This window comes from Solanum tuberosum, unplaced genomic scaffold (genome assembly GCF_000226075.1).
Source record: "Solanum tuberosum cultivar DM 1-3 516 R44 unplaced genomic scaffold, SolTub_3.0 scf00524, whole genome shotgun sequence".
Classification (NCBI taxonomy): domain Eukaryota; kingdom Viridiplantae; phylum Streptophyta; class Magnoliopsida; order Solanales; family Solanaceae; genus Solanum; species Solanum tuberosum.
This window is the reverse complement of record NW_006239443.1, coordinates 278,746-296,236: the sequence shown is the minus strand read 5'-3', so window position 1 is coordinate 296,236 and position 17,491 is coordinate 278,746. Positions and strand designations below refer to the sequence as shown.

General features: G+C 32.4%; 2 protein-coding genes across 2 annotated transcripts; both read right to left on the bottom strand.

Moving 5' to 3' along the window:
• Nucleotides 1-6,025: 6,025 nt before the first annotated feature.
• LOC107058473 (zinc finger protein 1-like) lies at nt 6,026-6,784 on the bottom strand. Its single transcript, XM_015304214.1, has one exon. The coding sequence runs from the start codon at nt 6,782-6,784 to the stop codon at nt 6,026-6,028; it is 759 nt and encodes a 252-aa protein (XP_015159700.1).
• Nucleotides 6,785-13,942: 7,158 nt separating this feature from the next.
• Nucleotides 13,943-14,278, bottom strand: LOC107058472 (transcription factor MYB1R1-like). The gene has a single exon (XM_015304213.1). The coding sequence runs from the start codon at nt 14,276-14,278 to the stop codon at nt 13,943-13,945; it is 336 nt and encodes a 111-aa protein (XP_015159699.1).
• Between the last annotated feature and the right edge of the window lie 3,213 nt (nt 14,279-17,491).

Genomic DNA, 17,491 nt, shown 5'->3' with positions numbered 1-17,491 from the left:
GTATATATAGTATATGATGTTGTAAAATAGAATTAATATTACTAAATTATAGATTTTTAGTAAATAATTATAATTGAACGAAGATAGGACAAGTGTTTTGAAATTATTAATACATATTGTCATAGAGTTACTTGTATTTTGAGATCAAAATGACCAGATATCATTAAAACATTTCAAAATACATTCAAAGTTTAAATATGGGAGAAAGTGACATTTCTTTAATAATATTATTTCTTACTTCACTCAATTTTGTAAACTAATCTAACCAACAAAATAGAAAAAAAATATTCATTTAAAAAAATGTCACCAATAGCCTTTCCTCTTGAGGTTATGAACATAAATGCCGTACACCATTTAAGTACAAATTTTGTCTTAAATATTCATACTTGAAATTTAGTATGTGCATGACACTAATAAGGATTTGCATAAGTATTTTAATATTTTATCTTTATATGTAACATATTTTTTACAAAATATTATTACTCAATTAATATTTGAGTAAGGCTATCATAGAGAGGCAATTTTACCAATAAAGTGTACTTGGTTGTTATCATGAATGGTGGTTATATATACTTCAGTAGCATAATTTAATTTTAATATATGAATAATATCACCTATGGCGAAAAATATTTTATTTCATTAAGTTTCTACCTTATCTTTGTGGAATTGTAGTCTTCTCCTTTTTTTCTGCTGCATACATATCATATAGTTGTTGTCTAATGAAAGTATCTAGTATCTTATAGAAGTTGTATAATGATATAAAATGTTTAATTTTTTCAATAATAAAATTTAATAGATTAATAAAATTTAAAGTATTATTTATAGAATCATTAATTTGATTTAAGATCATTTTATGATCAGTCACTTCTTTCTTATCTATTTTTATATAGCTAGTAAGGAGTGTATCTTGTGACATAAAGAAAAATTATATGGAACAATGCATAGCCAATGAAGAAGGAAGACGAAAATATATGTTCATGTAATATTCACTCTAGTGTTCCATTTGATTTAAATTTCTTGCCACCAACACTTTACTTTCTCCGTTCATTTTTACATACATATCTATTTAAAAATAAGTATTATCATGACTATGTTAACATATTATAAGTAAAAGTGAAAATCTATTTTTGAAATAGTGAATTTAACATCAAAACTAGTAATTCAATGGACTACGTTGATATCCACTGTTTTAGCAAAATTAGTAAGAAACTCCTCCGTTTGAGGAAAAAGAATAAAAAATAAAAAAATAAAGAAGAAATATCTTACCCAATTAATCATATGCCTTTTTTCATATCTGTTTAATATTATTGTCTCTCCCACAACATTTCATCACTGTTAACTCATGAAAATGGTAAGAAAAAATATGAGTGTGAATTGATGAATGATTTGCTACAATTGTTTCACCAACTCTTTCTTATAAGGTACCTGGAATTTCGTTGAATTTCGAACTTGATCAATTTTTGCAAATAATACTTGAGATTTTTTAAGAAGAAGAAGAGTAGAGAACTTAATAAAATTGTAGTTTAAAAGTGTGAGGAAACTCCTCTATTTATAGCTACCAAATAGTAGTATGAATAGGTGTTAATTGTGCCTTATCCGAAAAGTCACAACCTTTCGAAAAAGTCATTGCTTATCGAAAAAGTCACAACTCTTTAAAAAAGGCACAACTCATCAGAAAAGGCACACCCCTTAGAAAAGTCACAACCCTTTGATAAAATCACAATCCTTCGGAAAAGTCACAACTCATTGAAAAAGTCACAACCCGTCAAAAAAGTCACAACCCTTTGGAAAAGTCACAACTCATTGGAAAAGTCAAAATCCTTTAATTTGAAAAGGTATCTACTTTCAATATAATTAAATTAATTAAATTAATAAATAAAATAAATTGAGTATTTTTAATTAGGGATATTATAGTAATTCAACATTTATGTTTGAGAGTTCATGCTTTTAAGGTAGTATAGATATAGATAGATAGATAGATTATATTGAACTGTTATTTTCCGCAATTTACTTTGGATTTTGACTTGCCTACTCGGGGGTTGTGGTAGGCGCCATCATGGCTTGGTTTTGCGTCGTGACAAATATAGGCCTGTAGACGTGTCCTCTTTAGCAAATGCAAAGCTTACGTTCTACATTGGATGTCAAGTTTTTGGGACCCTAGTCCAAGATTATCTACAAAAGTTGAGTTGTGCAACTGGGCTAACAATAGGAACTTGGTTTATAGAGGTTTGTTTCTAACTCTAAAGTCCTTATTTTCCTTGATCGATGATTAGTACATAATTGAAGATCATAAAATATTTTACAATTGAGGATAAATTTCACAAAAGCAACAAGATCAATTACAGAAATTTGTGGCGTTGTGGCCTTTTTGCAATCTGTTTGACAACTTATAGAAGCCAATTATTTTTATTTTAGAAACCATGAATTTTCTATTACATTGATGTATCTTATAGTATTTAGATGGTTTTATTTTTTGGATAAAGAAACAAGCAGAGTGGTCGAAAAAAAATGTTAAATGGATAACGTGCATGATATGGGTGGAAGTGAAATTAAAGATTCTTTTGTGGATGGGAACAAAGAGACGATTAACTTAGTCATTGTTCTGACTTAATGAAAACTAATATAACTCCTAGCGGACTAAAAGGTGTGGCAAAACGAGAATCTATGGGATGACATGGTGGAGACATAGGATGATTGATTGGTAAAAGAAGTGTAAAATGGCATGTGTGAGGTTAATTTTGAGTAAGGGTTATAGTAAGGATGATAATTGGGATTACTTTTAGACAATGCCCTCTCTTGTTTGTGACCCTTTTGGTGTCCCCCTAGGCCTTGCTTAGTCTTTGAGGAATGAATGCCTCTGTGTGGGCGTTGCCTCATTGGAAGACTCACTAGCATGAGCTGGAGTTGAATTAAAAAGATTTAGTCCAAGATTTGAACAATTAATATTCTTGTTGTTGTTGCAACAATTATTGACTTTGAGACTAAGATGTTCTCATGTGTCTTCCATTGATAGCCTTCCACAATTTTTTCTTTCATGAGTTCAGGATTTGAACAATTTATATTCTTCTCGCTATTGTAATCATTATGGACTTTGAGATCAAGAAGTGCTCTACTAGATGATAGTTCATGTGTCTTCAATTGAGAGTCTTCCATAGATTTTTCTTTCATCTTCTTTGTGTTTGTGATGACTTCATGAGATTCTTCTGAGGATGACAATATGCTACAAGCCTTAGAAGAACATGATTTTTTTCATTGCAAAAGCATCCATTTTCCCACTATACTAATGTTTATGTTCTTGAAATTTACTTGAGATAAGAATGAAGAGAATGAATCTATTAAATAGACAATGGTGTAAATACAAAGTCCTTCAAATATGGAAAATTCATTAATGTATGGTGTTACAAATGTAAAATTTTGAGCAACCAAATCATAGTTTTAGTAGAGGATCATATCAACTTGTTAGAAAATCTAATTCCATCAATATATTTCAAATGATGGTAAGAGGAAGAGAAAAATATATGGTAAAAAGTAGGAAAAATAGTAATTGAGGAGTCCCAAAATAAATGGTAAGAAAATTTAGGATAATTAATAATTAATAAATTATGGTGTCCTAAAATATATGGTAAGAAAAAGTGGAAAACAAATGATAAGATGTATTAAGAAATTTAATAATTAAGTAGTCCTAAATTATAGAGTAACAAGTACTAATTAGGAGAACTAATAATTAATGAGTCCTAAAATATATGGTAAAAGAAAATCTATTTTAAAAATTAAGAAATTCCAAAAATATATGGTAAGAGAAAAGATATTAGGTAAGAGTTCGAAGATATTGCAACCGACCTCAATTGTAGGTTCTTTGCACTTTTATCGCGTGCGTACTTTAAAAGGTGAAGGGATCCAATACGTATGATCGTATGGATAGCTAAAATTATATAATCGCATATTATGCTGGTTATTCAGCATCAGTTAATAGACATTTTCAGAACAAGTATTTCAAGCGTAGTATATAATTTTTTTCCCATTTCATTTTTTGTTTGTTAATTTCTAATTATGATATAAATTAGACATTGTACTTTTAGGTACACCAATTTAGTGGCAAAACTATCGTGCTATTAGCCTCTTGGTAGATGACTTTCGATTTTATTATTACGAACTTTCAGGTTGTCATCTTCTACTTTTCCATAATCCTTTTTGCTATTGTTAATTTACTACAAGTAGTTGTATTATATTATAGGCATAATACATAAACATGCCCTTTAACTTGGCTTTAACTAGCATTTATGCCATCAAACTTTTAATGTGCACAAATAAACACTTAGGGGTCGTTTGGTAGAGTGTATAAGAATAATGCTGAATATGATGTGTTAGTAATGCATGCATTAGTTATGTTTGCATTATTTCTTATACATTGTTTGGTTTGATGTATTCTTTCATTTTTTCACCCTAACCCTCCCACCCACGCCCTACCAGCCCCCCCACCCCCCAAAAAAAATTTAAGTTTGTTTTTAAAAAATATTTTCGACTTCAAAAATTATTTTCTACTCTAGTAAAAATAAAAGAAATTTTTCAAAAATATTTTTCATTCATAAATCAAACACTAAAAATCTTTTTCGGAAAATATTTTCTACTCACCAAACAAACATGAGAAAATAAGTCAAAAATCAACTTGTTTTCCAAGAAAACATTTTCTAGGAAAACATTTTCCATGGAGAACATTTTCCTTCATACCAAACACATCCTTAAAGTTGTATATAATTGACAAACTTTAACATTCGTCCTACTTGACGTCCTACATTACAATTTTTTTATCTTACATACTGTCCTACATTTATTATTCAAAGACATAATCCATAGGGAAAAGATATATGAACCCATACATGAATTACTACAAGTAGTACTAGTTCAAGGAAGGTTCAAGAGTAGATATGGAAAAATCCCCAACTCTCAAACAGAATAACTTTAACTCATAATTCAAAACAATCTATGTTAATAACCTAGTAAAACTAGGTTCAATTGTGGAGATTTTCAATTGTATGATTGGTGAAGAATTTCTAAGCGGAAGACTAGTAGGTAGCCAAAACTCCTACTGAGGAGAATCCTTTTTTTTTTTTAAAAAAAAAGAAGCAAATATAGAGATATGAAATGAACTCATATATGCATTACTACACGTAATAGTCATTCAAGGGGGTCCAAGAGTAGATATGCGACAAATCCCGAACTCTCAAAGATAGTAACATAAACTCATAACCCAAAACAATCTATCTTTAAGGGAGACGTAATAACCTATTTATAGTAGGTTCAATTATTGGAGATATTAAAAAAGATGACTAGTGAAGAATTTCTAAGGGAAAGAATAGTAGGGAGCCAAAATTCTTACTAATAAATTCAAAATATAAAAAGGCAAACATATAGAAGAGTTAATAGGATATATATACATATAAAATTAATTTTGATTTTATGTATACAATGCAATTTCTAGTGGAAGGGATTGGGATGAACTTCTTACGTCCCCTAGCTTTGGCCAAGAAGGTAATAGTCAAAGTCTTCAGTGCCACAATACTCTTGAAGGTAATAAATGTCAACTATAAGAACATTCAAATGGGGACTAAAGCTATACTTTGGAATAAGGTTTTACACGTCATGGATCAATACAAAAACAATAATAATAACATCTCAGTTTGAATCGTCATATCTCACTTAAATCGTTTGAAATCTTGGCTTCCTTTTTTGCATGTCATGGATTCGAATATAAACATTTTTTTTCAAAACAAATGGAAATTACAATTTAGGCTTATAAAAGTCTAGTTATAATAAGATACAAAAAGATAAAGTCGACACATCTCTTTGGTCTAACATGAAGCTTCAAATCCCCAAAAAGAATACAAAAGAATCAAATGATGAAGAGAATGATTTAAATTTAACTAAAATTTCTAAAATAGTACCATAGGTTCTAATAAAAGCAAAGCACAAATAAATTAAACCTCTGCAAAATAACAAACAATTCAAAGCAAACTACAAACTAACATTAAAGTTTTAGATCTAAATCAAGCTCCTCTTCTTCTTCATTATTCTTCTCTGCATCACCATCTTCCAATTTCATCTGCATATAACTATTTCCACCAAGATTACCATCAATATTGACTTGTGAATCCTTTAAATTTAAACCTTCTACACTATTTTTGCTCTCAGAATTAAGGGAATTCTCCAACGCATCAACTCTAGTTCCAATCATATCACTGTTGTTATTTCCTAGGAGATTTTTTGTACTAAAAAATGATGAGCTTGATGGCCACTTCACTGGGTTAAATCGATAATTGTATCTGGAAAAACATGACCATGTCTGATAAAAAGTAGGCTTATGAATGACATAAGAATCTCCATTAACACCAAATGGTGATTGATTGGTAAAAGAACTGTGAAATGACATGTGTGAGTTCAATTTTGAGTAAGGGCTATAGTAAGGATGATAATTGGGATGCTCAAAAGGTTGAACAACACCAACAAGTTTCTTTTGCCTTTTAGACAATGCCCTCTCTTGTTTGTGACCATTTTGGTGTCCCCCTAGGGCTTGCTTAGTGGAAAATTCTTTCTTGCAGAAGTTGCAAGAGAAAATCTTAGTCTTTGAGGAATGCCTAATTTGTTCATGTGTCTTCAATTGAGTGTCTTCCATAGATTTTTCTTTCATCTTCTTTGTGTTTGTGATGACTTCATGAGATTCTTCTGAGGCAGACGATATGCTAGAAGCCTTAGAAGAACATGATTTTTTCATTGCAAAAGCATCCATTTTCCCAATATACTAATGTTTATGTTCTTGAAATTTACCTGAGATAAGAATGAAGAGAATGAATCTATTAAATAGACAATGGTGTAAATACAAATTCCTTCAAATATGGAAAATTAATTAATGTATGGTGTTACAAATGTAAAATTTTGAGCAACCAAATCATAATTCTAGTAGAGGATCATATCAACTTGTTAGAAAATCTAATTCCATCAATATATTTCAAATGATGGTAAGAGGAAGAGGAAAATATATGGTAAAAAGGGAAAATTAATAATTGAGGAGTCCCAAAATAAATGGTAAGAAAATTTAGGATAATTAATAATTAATAAATTATGGTGTCCTAAAATATATGGTAGAAGAAGTGGAAAATAAATAATAAGATATATTAAGAAATTTAATAATTAAGTAGTCCTAAAATATATAGTAACAAGTACTTATTAGGAGAACTAATAGTTAAGGAGTCCTAAAATATATAGTAAAAGAAAGTTAATTTTAAAAATTAAGAAATTCCAAAAATATATGGTAAGAGAAAAGATATTGGGTAAGAGTTCTAAGATATTACAAGCGACCTTAATTGTAGGTTATTTTTATCGTGTGCGTACTTTAAAAGGTGAAGGGATCCAATACGTATGATTGTATGTGTAACACCTCGGATTCGAGAAGATGGAAAAAAATATAACTTTCCAGGATCTGGTGTCAGAACCAACGGAAACCACCGATGGACCGTGTGTTAGACCACAGACCATAGGTGGGGTCCCGTCGTTGGGTTCCAGACTTAGAGGTCTCTTATCCCACCCACGGCTGACCAGTACGGTCTGTGGTTGGACCTACAGACCACAGGTCTTGCCGTAGGTGAGGGTCAGTAGGTATGTAGAGAAAAATGGCTTTTGGGTCAACTTCAAACTGTTATATCTTTTAGCACAAAATGAATTAGGTGACCCATGACCTATCAAATTAAAGATAATTGAATCCTCTTTTCAACGCCACCGAGTTTGCTAAATTCAAGATCGGAGTAAAAAGTTATGCTCATTTTAGTGAAGCCTTGTCGGGCAGGCCACGAACCACGACCCAGTTAACGGGTAGTGGTTCAAACGACGGCCCATCAATCCCCTTGTGAGTGGCACTTCGTCAGCTTTAAGTCACGGTCGTTTTTGTCCTTTCCTTATGCGTTGGGGCACTTAAACTACATCGTTTGATGCATAAACTACGTCGTTTTACTCAGTCTAAGCCTAATAATCTAGTCAGACATACCCAGAACCCTCATTCTCCAAAAATCATCCAAGTTAGAAAGAAAAGAAGAGAAAGAGGCGTCAGTTTCTTTCAAGAACAAGCAATAGTGTTCTTTAAAGTTCAGCCCTAAAATCCAAAGGATTTCTCTGTAGATTTTGTCACCAGGTATGTGAGATATCAGTAGTGAGTTCCTTTAACCCATTAGGTCCCTAGAATTCAGTTAGTTCTTCAGATTCTCATAAATTGTTCATACCTAGGGTTTTTAGATTTTCAAGATTTATTGTGATTACGGTTCCTTTGATCTAAATAAACTTGTTTCTTGATAATTTAGTATAATTTCTTGCATAGAACTCAGAACCCTAGCTTGTGTAAATTTATCCTAATTCATGAATTTTACTTGTTAGGCTAACTAGACAGGAATTCATGCTTCAGATATCGAATGTTATATTCTCAGTATATAAATGTTGTATTCTCAGTTAGCATATCAGTTTGAGGTATTCAGTATTTAGTGTATTTTAGCTTCATGAATATTCAGTTGGGAGTAGACTTAGCACCGAGTTGGACTAGGGTTCAACATACCCTCAAAGTCCTAGAACTACGTGCCCACGTAGGTTTATAAGTCCCTTATGTTGGGCATCATTTTTAGTGTGAAAGTGCAAGAGGGAGGTGAATTGTTGTTTTACGATTTTTCCTTAAGAGTTGTTGACTTAAGGTGATGCTTAGTTGACTACTGATAGCGAGTTAATCAAAAAACTAAAAAGTAAACTTGACACAAGACGTTTTTATACTGGTTGGGATCTAATGTGGATCTTACGTCCAGTCCCCTTGGGTTGCAAGGGTGTTCTCTTCAAGCTGTTGAACTTTTGTTGTGATTACAGGGATGAGTGTAAACAGTTTACACTCAGTGTTTGTTTCACTCTCCTTTTGTTTTGATACAAAGCCTTACCAATAATATTTATCTCTCCTCTCTTTTTTGTTTACATAGTAGAACTAGGTAATACAATGCTTGATAAAAGTAGAGAAGGGAATGTGAGATGATTCAGACTTGTTGTACACTTCCTTCTGTCAATTGAGCCTTTATTTATAGTATTTGAAGTCTCGAATCTTTTCTGTGAAGAGATAGCAACCCAAGAGATTTGATCCTTGGAAAAGAAGGCAAGTGATCCTAATTTTCCAAGAATAAAGCTCAACACTGATTTCCAGTCTTGATTCTTGTTCAGCTTCCTTGATTGCCTTATTGATTATAGCCATTGTAGCTTCCTTGATTAACTGTAGATTATAGTCGTTGTGTTCTTCAGTTTATCTTTGAATATTCAGCTTCCTTGATTAATTGTAGACTTGGCATCTTCAGCTTTCCTTGATTGTTGGTTGGAATATAGCCATTGTATTCTTCATTGCTAGCTGTCGAGATATTCACCTTCCTTGATTAGTGCCTTTCGTGATCTGTGTATTCTGAGGATCTCTACATGGATCCTTGACTGATTGTTTATCAATCAAAATCCTTGATTGGTAATCTTCACTTGATTTATGGAGATCCATGATTGATTCTTTTCCTTTTTGATGATACGTTTGCTCTGCAAGGAAATAAGTTGTTTATCATTAAAACTTTACTCTAACATAGTGATCACGCCACAATCATGTCTTTATACCCCTGACAAGGTATATTGGGTCCTCTCGATGGAGCGTATACATCGGACTCCACGTTTAGCTCATGTGGTTTATGTCAGTTAGTAGTAGCTCCCACAGTCAAACTCTTAGCTCATTGACCAGGTTTTTAGCAATTACTTCAGTATACAGTTCAACATGTTATCTTCATGATTTGTACTTGGTCATTGCATTCAGTTTATCTTTCAGTTATACTTCAGTACATATTTATATCCTTGTTTAGATTATATTATTGCTCAGTTATGCATTGTTCAGCTTATATACTTTGTTCAGCTTAGCAGATCTATATCTTGCATGCTCAGTACATTCCAAGTACTGACACATACTTTGCGTTACATCATGAGGTTCAGACACTCAACATCCAGATCACGCTTAGTTCGACTCTCAGCTTATATTCAGTAGCTTCAGTGGTGGGTCCTCATACTTCGAGGACAATAGACATGCTTTCTATTTTAGTTACTGTGCTAGAACAATAGAGATTAGCAACAAAATGTGGTTCTATGGAGAGAAGATGGTGATGTCAAAATTGTTGAAAAACTATTGCGCTCTTTGACGCCGAAGTACAATTATGTTGTTTGTTCCATTGAGGAGTCAAAAAGATATAGATGAGTTTTCACTTGACGAATTGTAAAGCTCCTTATTGGTGCATGAACAAAAGATGAATCGCAGTTCAACTTCTGAGGAGCGGGCCTTGAAATCTTCTACTTTTACTTTTTCCAATTCTAGAGAAAGAGGTAGAGGTAGATGTAGAGGTAGAGGAAGAGGGAGAGGGAGAGGAGACCGTGGACATAGAGATGGAGGCAGAAATTTTAGGGTCAATGATGACTATGACAAAGGCAGAGGAAAGAAATTTGACAAATCAAAGGTAAAATGTTATCGATGTCATAAATTTGGCCAATATCAATCTGATTGCTACACTAGGCTACCTAATGAGAAGGACAAGAAGTCCAATTTTGTTGAAAGCAAGGAAACAGAGACCTTGTTGATGGCAATACAAGCACAAGAAGTGCATGGACAAGATGTTTGGTATCAGGACACAGGTTGCAGTAATCACATGAGTGGGAGTAAGTCTTGTTTTTCTTATTTAAATGAAAGCTTTCGTTCTAAAGTTAGTCTTCGTGATTGCTCTATTGTGGATGCAATGGGAAAATGTGATATTAAAATTAAAGCGAAGAATGGTTTTGAAGAAATATATCAAATGTGCTATATATTCTTGCTTTAAAAGAAACTTATTGAGTGTAGGACAATTGCAAGAAAAAGGATATTTTATTCTCATTGGAAAAGGTGTTTGTGAGATTTATAGTCCTAATAGAGGAGCTATTGCCATTGTGAAAATGAATTCAAAAAGGTTATTTCCCATGAATATTGAGAGTATTCAATCATGTTTAAAAACAAAAGTAAAAGATTCTTCATGGTTGTGGCATTTTATGGTAACTTGGGTTTTGGTGGATTAAAAACTCTCCAAGAGAAAAATATGGTGATAGGCCTTCCTAAAATTCTCATCCCTTCCCGAGTTTGTGAAGAATGTGTTGTTGTCAAACAACATCGTTCTCAGTTTCCAAAAGGGAAGTCGTGGTGGGCGAAGGATTGTTTGGAGATGGTGCATTCTGATATATGTGGCCCAATTAAACCAATTTCTAATGGAGGTAAAAGGTATTTAATTACCTTTATAGATTATTACTCTCGAAAACCTTTGGTGTACTTTTTGCCAGAAAAGTCAGAAGCTTTTGGAGTATTTAAAAGCTTCAAGGCTCATGTAGAAAATTATACTGGAAAAGCCATAAAGAATTAAAGACTCTTCGAATTGATCGTGGTGGCGAGTACTGCTCAAAAGTCTTTGAAGATTTTTGTGAATCTAATGGAATTCGTAGAGAGCTCACCACTGCTTATACACCACAACAAAACAGTGTATGAGAGGCAAAGAATAGGACCATTCTCAATATAGTGTGGAGTTTGCTAGCAAAAGGAAGAATGAAAAAGGCTTTCTGGCCAGAAGCGATTAACTGGAGCACTCATGTATTGAATAGAAGTCCAACATTTACTGTTCAAAACATGACTCCAGAAGAGGCTTGGAGTAGAAGAAAATCAATTGTCAATCACTTACGAATTTTTGGTTGCATTGCCTATGCACATGTTTCAGACGAGAAGAGGAAGAAACTTGATGACAAAAGCAAAAAGTGTATCGTTCTCGGTGTTAGTGAAGCATCAAAGGCATATAAATTTCTTAATCCACAAACGAAGAAGATTGTAATCAGTACAGATGTTATTTTTTATAAGAAAACCCTTGGGACTGGAGTATACAGCAGTCTACTCCAATCGTATTTGACAGTGAAGTCGAAGAAGTGGCTTAAATGCCTGAAAGTGCAGAGAATTCATCTCCAATAGCTGCTGAAACTCTACCAACTCTTGCTGAAATTTCACCAACTGCTGAAACTTTACCACCAACTTTAGAAGAAACTGATGCAGCAGCTCATTCTCTTCGCCGTGCTAGCAGAAAGTCCACGTGGATGCTGGACTATAAGGTACTAGGAATCAATGTAAATGATGATTCAATTACTCATTTGGCATTGTTTGCAGATTGTGACCCGACAATATTTGAGAGTGTTGTTAGAGAAGAAGAATGGAGAAAGACGATGGAGGCTGAAATTGAAGCTATTGTAAGGAATGATACTTGGGAGCTTGTTGATCTTCGTGAGAAGAACAAAACCATTGGCGTCAAGTGGGTCTATAAGATGAAACTTAAAGAAAATGGTGAAATTGATTAGTGTAAGGCGCGATTGGTGGCTAAGGGAAACAAGAAGGAATATGGTGTTGATTACACTGAAGTTTTTGCTCCAGTTAGAAGGCATGACACTATTAGAATGTTAATTGCCTTGGCAGCACAAAATTCGTGGCTTATCTTCCAGTTGGATGTCAAATCAACTTTCCTACATGGACACTTGGAGGAAGAGGTATTTATCGAACAACCCCTGGTTATGTTAAGATTGGTAACGAGCAGAAGGTTTATCGATTGAGAAAGCTCTTTATGGACTAAAACAATCCCCGCGAGCTTGGTATAGGTGCATTGAGGCATATTTTCAGAAATGGGTTTTCAACAATGTCCATACTGAAAGTAAAGAGGGGGGGAGGGGGAATTAAAATTCTTTAGTCGACTTTCCTGTGTGGAACAGTCGACTCACCTACTGGTAGTATTATTCTTGATATGTTTTCTGGTGATATAGAAAATTTGTTCCTTTCGATATACTGGCACATATGATGCACCAAATTTGATGAGTTTTCTCTTCATTTCTAGGTTTCGAAGATGGAAAACATGAGATATGTCAAATATCATAAATGTAAGTAAAATCACTTATCTGACAAGTAAAATACTACCAAAATGATCTAGACTTGTATTACAGTACATACTTAGAAGGCTCACGTTTAAGTCCCGAACCTAGAAGTAAAACAAGTGGATAAGTTGTCATCTCTCCTAGTTTTCATTATTCCAACTGATGGATTTATAGTCACTTAAAGTCTCCTAGTTTTCATTAATGCAGCTAATACCTTCACTATATTGGGAAAACGCTTACTTTCACTATATGATTACATCAAACATAAACTTTTCATTCAGCTAAAATAAGTACTAATACTTAGTATGTACCTCTTAAAAAAAATATTATTTTGATATTGGTGTCAAGAAATGTAATGTCGATTCTCACTAAATCCTTCCTTCCCTTTCTCCTACTGTTTGGGCTTCAATTAATCCCCGATTAATTTTCATTGTCTTAGAATGATTAGTTTGTGGCTTTACTGCCGACTTGCAGAGATTTTGCTTATGCTTATCCTTGTTAACTGATTTGAAGCTGGGCTGAGATAGAGAGAAAGTTAGATAAATGTGGATGTGGAATACAGCAAGACGATGAAAGAATCAAGAACTAACTATGGTTTCATTTCATATATCGGAAATATACAACTACAATAAGACATATATCCATACAAAAAAACACATCAAAGAATAAGTAGCCTTGTGTATATCTTCTTGACTATAACTTTAACTCCAAATTATTATCCTCAGAAGAAGAAGAGGAAGAAATCCCAGAAAGTGGCTTGTCGAATGTAGTAGTACAGATTGACGTAGAGGCATAATGATCATTATACGGATACATGTGAACCCAAGTAAGAGGCAATACTGTTGTTACACTTTTCATCATGTAATTTGGTACAAAACTTGGCACATTATGACTTTCTTGATTACGTGTATCCTCTGTTTTTTCAATACGAAGATCAAAAAACACTTGATTTCTTGCGCTTTTTTCTCTCATTGGAATTAGCATCCAATAATCTCAGGAAGTACTTTTGAGCATGACTAGCAACCTGTGTCGACGTTCTACTAGGCACGAAATCCTTAGCAATGTTAGTCCAATTTCCTTTTCCATGAAAATTCAATCCTTTCAAGAATGCTCTCTGTTCATCCTCTGTCCATCGATTTCCTTTCTTGATTTTCCTTCCCATGAAATCTTTTTCAGACGTTAGTGCAGCAGCAGAACTCGTTGTTGTTGTAGTGATCTCAAAACCAAACAATTTGATGCTTTTGCCATTTTCACTGCAATTCCTATCCATGGCTAAAAACAATTTTCTTAATTTGATAAATGAAGAAAAATAGTATTATATAGTGTATATATAAGGAGGAGAGTTTCCTTTTCTTTTCTTTTTTTATAGATAGCGTGTTTTTTCACATTTTAAGACTAGTTATGGTAACTACTACTACTACTTATTTTATTATTAAGGAATATATTTTTATGCAGATTCTTACCGTTTATTTTAGGTTACTAATCAATAAATTTACTATTACTTCCGTCCACTTTTAATTGTGCACTTTTCGAAAGTTAATTTGACTAATTTTGATGCTTTTGCCATTTTCACTGCAATTCCTATCCATGGCTAAAAACAATTTTCTTAATTTGATAAATGAAGAAAAATAGTATTATATAGTGTATATATAAGGAGGAGAGTTTCCTTTTCTTTTCTTTTTTTTATAGATAGCGTGTTTTTTCACATTTTAAGACTAGTTATGGTAACTACTACTACTACTTATTTTATTATTAAGGAATATATTTTTATGCAGATTCTTACCGTTTATTTTAGGTTACTAATCAATAAATTTACTATTACTTCCGTCCACTTTTAATTGTGCACTTTTCGAAAGTTAATTTGACTAATTTTTTCAAAGTTAAATTAGATTACATTAATTTGATTTTTTTTTTAAAATAGATATTCAAAAACTATACGAAAAGTACTATAAATTATAGTTTTTTGCATATCAATATGATGAAAAAATACATCGTAAAATGTTAGTCAAAGTTTTTATAGTTTGACTCTAAAAAAAAAACTATGACAACTAAAATTGGACGAAGGTAGCACTATGTTACCATCGTATGATTAATGTTGTACATCATCCGATATTAAAGTTTACCTTTTTTATATGGTGGAAAAGCTACTTTACTTTATATTTATTATAATTCAGTGAAAACAAGGGAAAATGTGTCTTTGGATTAAGGAAAATATTTCAGATAGTATTTATGGGAAGGAAGTAAAGGATTATGATTGTACTAACTATAATAACCCTTTTCTTTTACATTGTTTTAGTATCCTAATGCAATAAGTGATAAATAAAGAACATAGTGAAAGTAAAAGAATATCTACAAGATTTGATTTGGAAGTAGATTTTATATTTCTTTTCGTAAATATCAATAGATCTTGTTATTTCATTGCAAAAGTAAGATATCAACTGACCAAATTATTTTGCTTTTGAAACATTCAGAGTGACTTAAATCTGATTTTGGACTCCGGCTAGTGATATGATATAAAGCTGATGGGAAATAGTTTCGGTTAGTGATATGATATAAAGCCGATGGGAAATGGTTCTGGCTAGTGATATTGTGCCGAAGAAAAATGATTCCGGCATGAGTTTGATTGTTGTGATTTAATGCATTTTTATGCCTATGTTTGACCTACTTGTGAATCTTGCCGGTGTGGAAATGGTTTTGGGGTGTGAATAGAATGAATAAATTTTTCGCTTTTATATTGTCTTTCTTTCTCTTTCATTTTTCTTTTTTTTCGTCGGGTTGAGGCTGACTTGTCTGGGTGGAAATAGACAAGTTCCATCACGTCCAATTTTGGATCGTGACAACCTCTTCCTGAATTAGTTACTCAGCTTAAAAAGGACATTATGAACACAAATTCAGGGGTTTAATGGGATGATGTTGCGACTGAGTGTGGGACTCTAGGTACTCCAGATAGTTGATTCTCAAATATTATCATACTAATGAATGATTAGTGGAAGCATGTTTGGTCCATGGAAGTTATATTTCAACAACATATTTTTCATCATTTTCCCAAAAGGAAGAAAATCATGTCATTTTTTTTTATAATTATCTTAACTTTGAACTTCATATCACTCGCTCTAACTGACACATTTTGACATTATTATGCATTCTTCTACAAAAAGATCAACAAAATATTTCCGAATTTGCTAGTTTCATTATTATTAATCTTTAATAGAGACCCGCAAAAAGCCGAAAGAATTTGAAACATTTCATATAATTTCCCCAAAAAATATTTTTCTTGGAGGGAAATGCCATACACACTTCATATTCCCTTTAATCTTTCCTCGTAACAAACAGTCATGTAACATGTTGTAATATTGAATATTATTTGCAGTGATAGGAGACCTTGGAGAGGAATTGTTCTGCTTGGTTCTCCAGACACAGGAAAAACATTGTTGGCCAAAGATGTGTTGCTACAGAGTGTGGGACAACATTTATGAATATTTCTTGTAGTTTGTTGTGTGGAAAATTGTATGGGTAGAGTGAACGATTGACACAGTGCTTATTTGAGTTTGCCCGTACTCATGCTCCAACAACAATTTTCATTGATGAGTATGGGCAAGCTCGTTTAAACACTGTGTTAATCGTTCACTCTCCCCGTACCCACACTTTGTAGCAATATCTTTGGCCAAGATGTTTTCCCTGTGTCAAGAGGATCAAACATAAGAACTCCTCTCTGAGATCTCTTGATTCCTGCAAATAACATTCAACATTAAAACATGTTATGTGACAATTTATACCGAGAAAAAATTAATGGAAATATAAGGTGTGTGCATTTCCCTCCAAGAAAAAATATTTTTTCAGGAAGTTTTATGAAATGTTTCAACTATTATTTTCACCATTTTCTTTATTTATCATATAATATTTTGGGACACTAAAACACAGTAGAAAAAAAGGTAAATTATAGTTATTATAGTGAAATCATTTACCTTCTTGCCATAAATAATTTGGAATATATTCCCTTATCCCAAGGACACTTTTCCTTATTTGTACTTGATTATATATAATAAATACAAAGTAGCATTCATACAAAAGAGAACCTTTTATATAAAAGATATTGAATGGAGAAAAATCGTAATCACAGTATGATAAAATAATTAATTTGGTGAAAATACAGATTGATTTAAGTTATATACATTGATTGATGGTATAAAAATGATCCAAACAATCAGATTATTTAAAAGATAAGTACATATAAATTTATTGATTAGTAACATAAACTAAAGGGCAAGTAATCCTATAAAAAATTAAGAACGGATTATCATCACAAATCTTACATATTAGGAAAAGTGAAAATGAAGCGCTTTCCTAGTTATCTTTTATATTGCATACAAAAGGAGTTTTTTCTCCTTATATATACACTATTCTTTTTGAATTCTCAAATTAAGAGGAAAGAAAAATAGCAATAAGGAGGAATAAAAAGCATAAAACTGAAATTGTTTGGTGT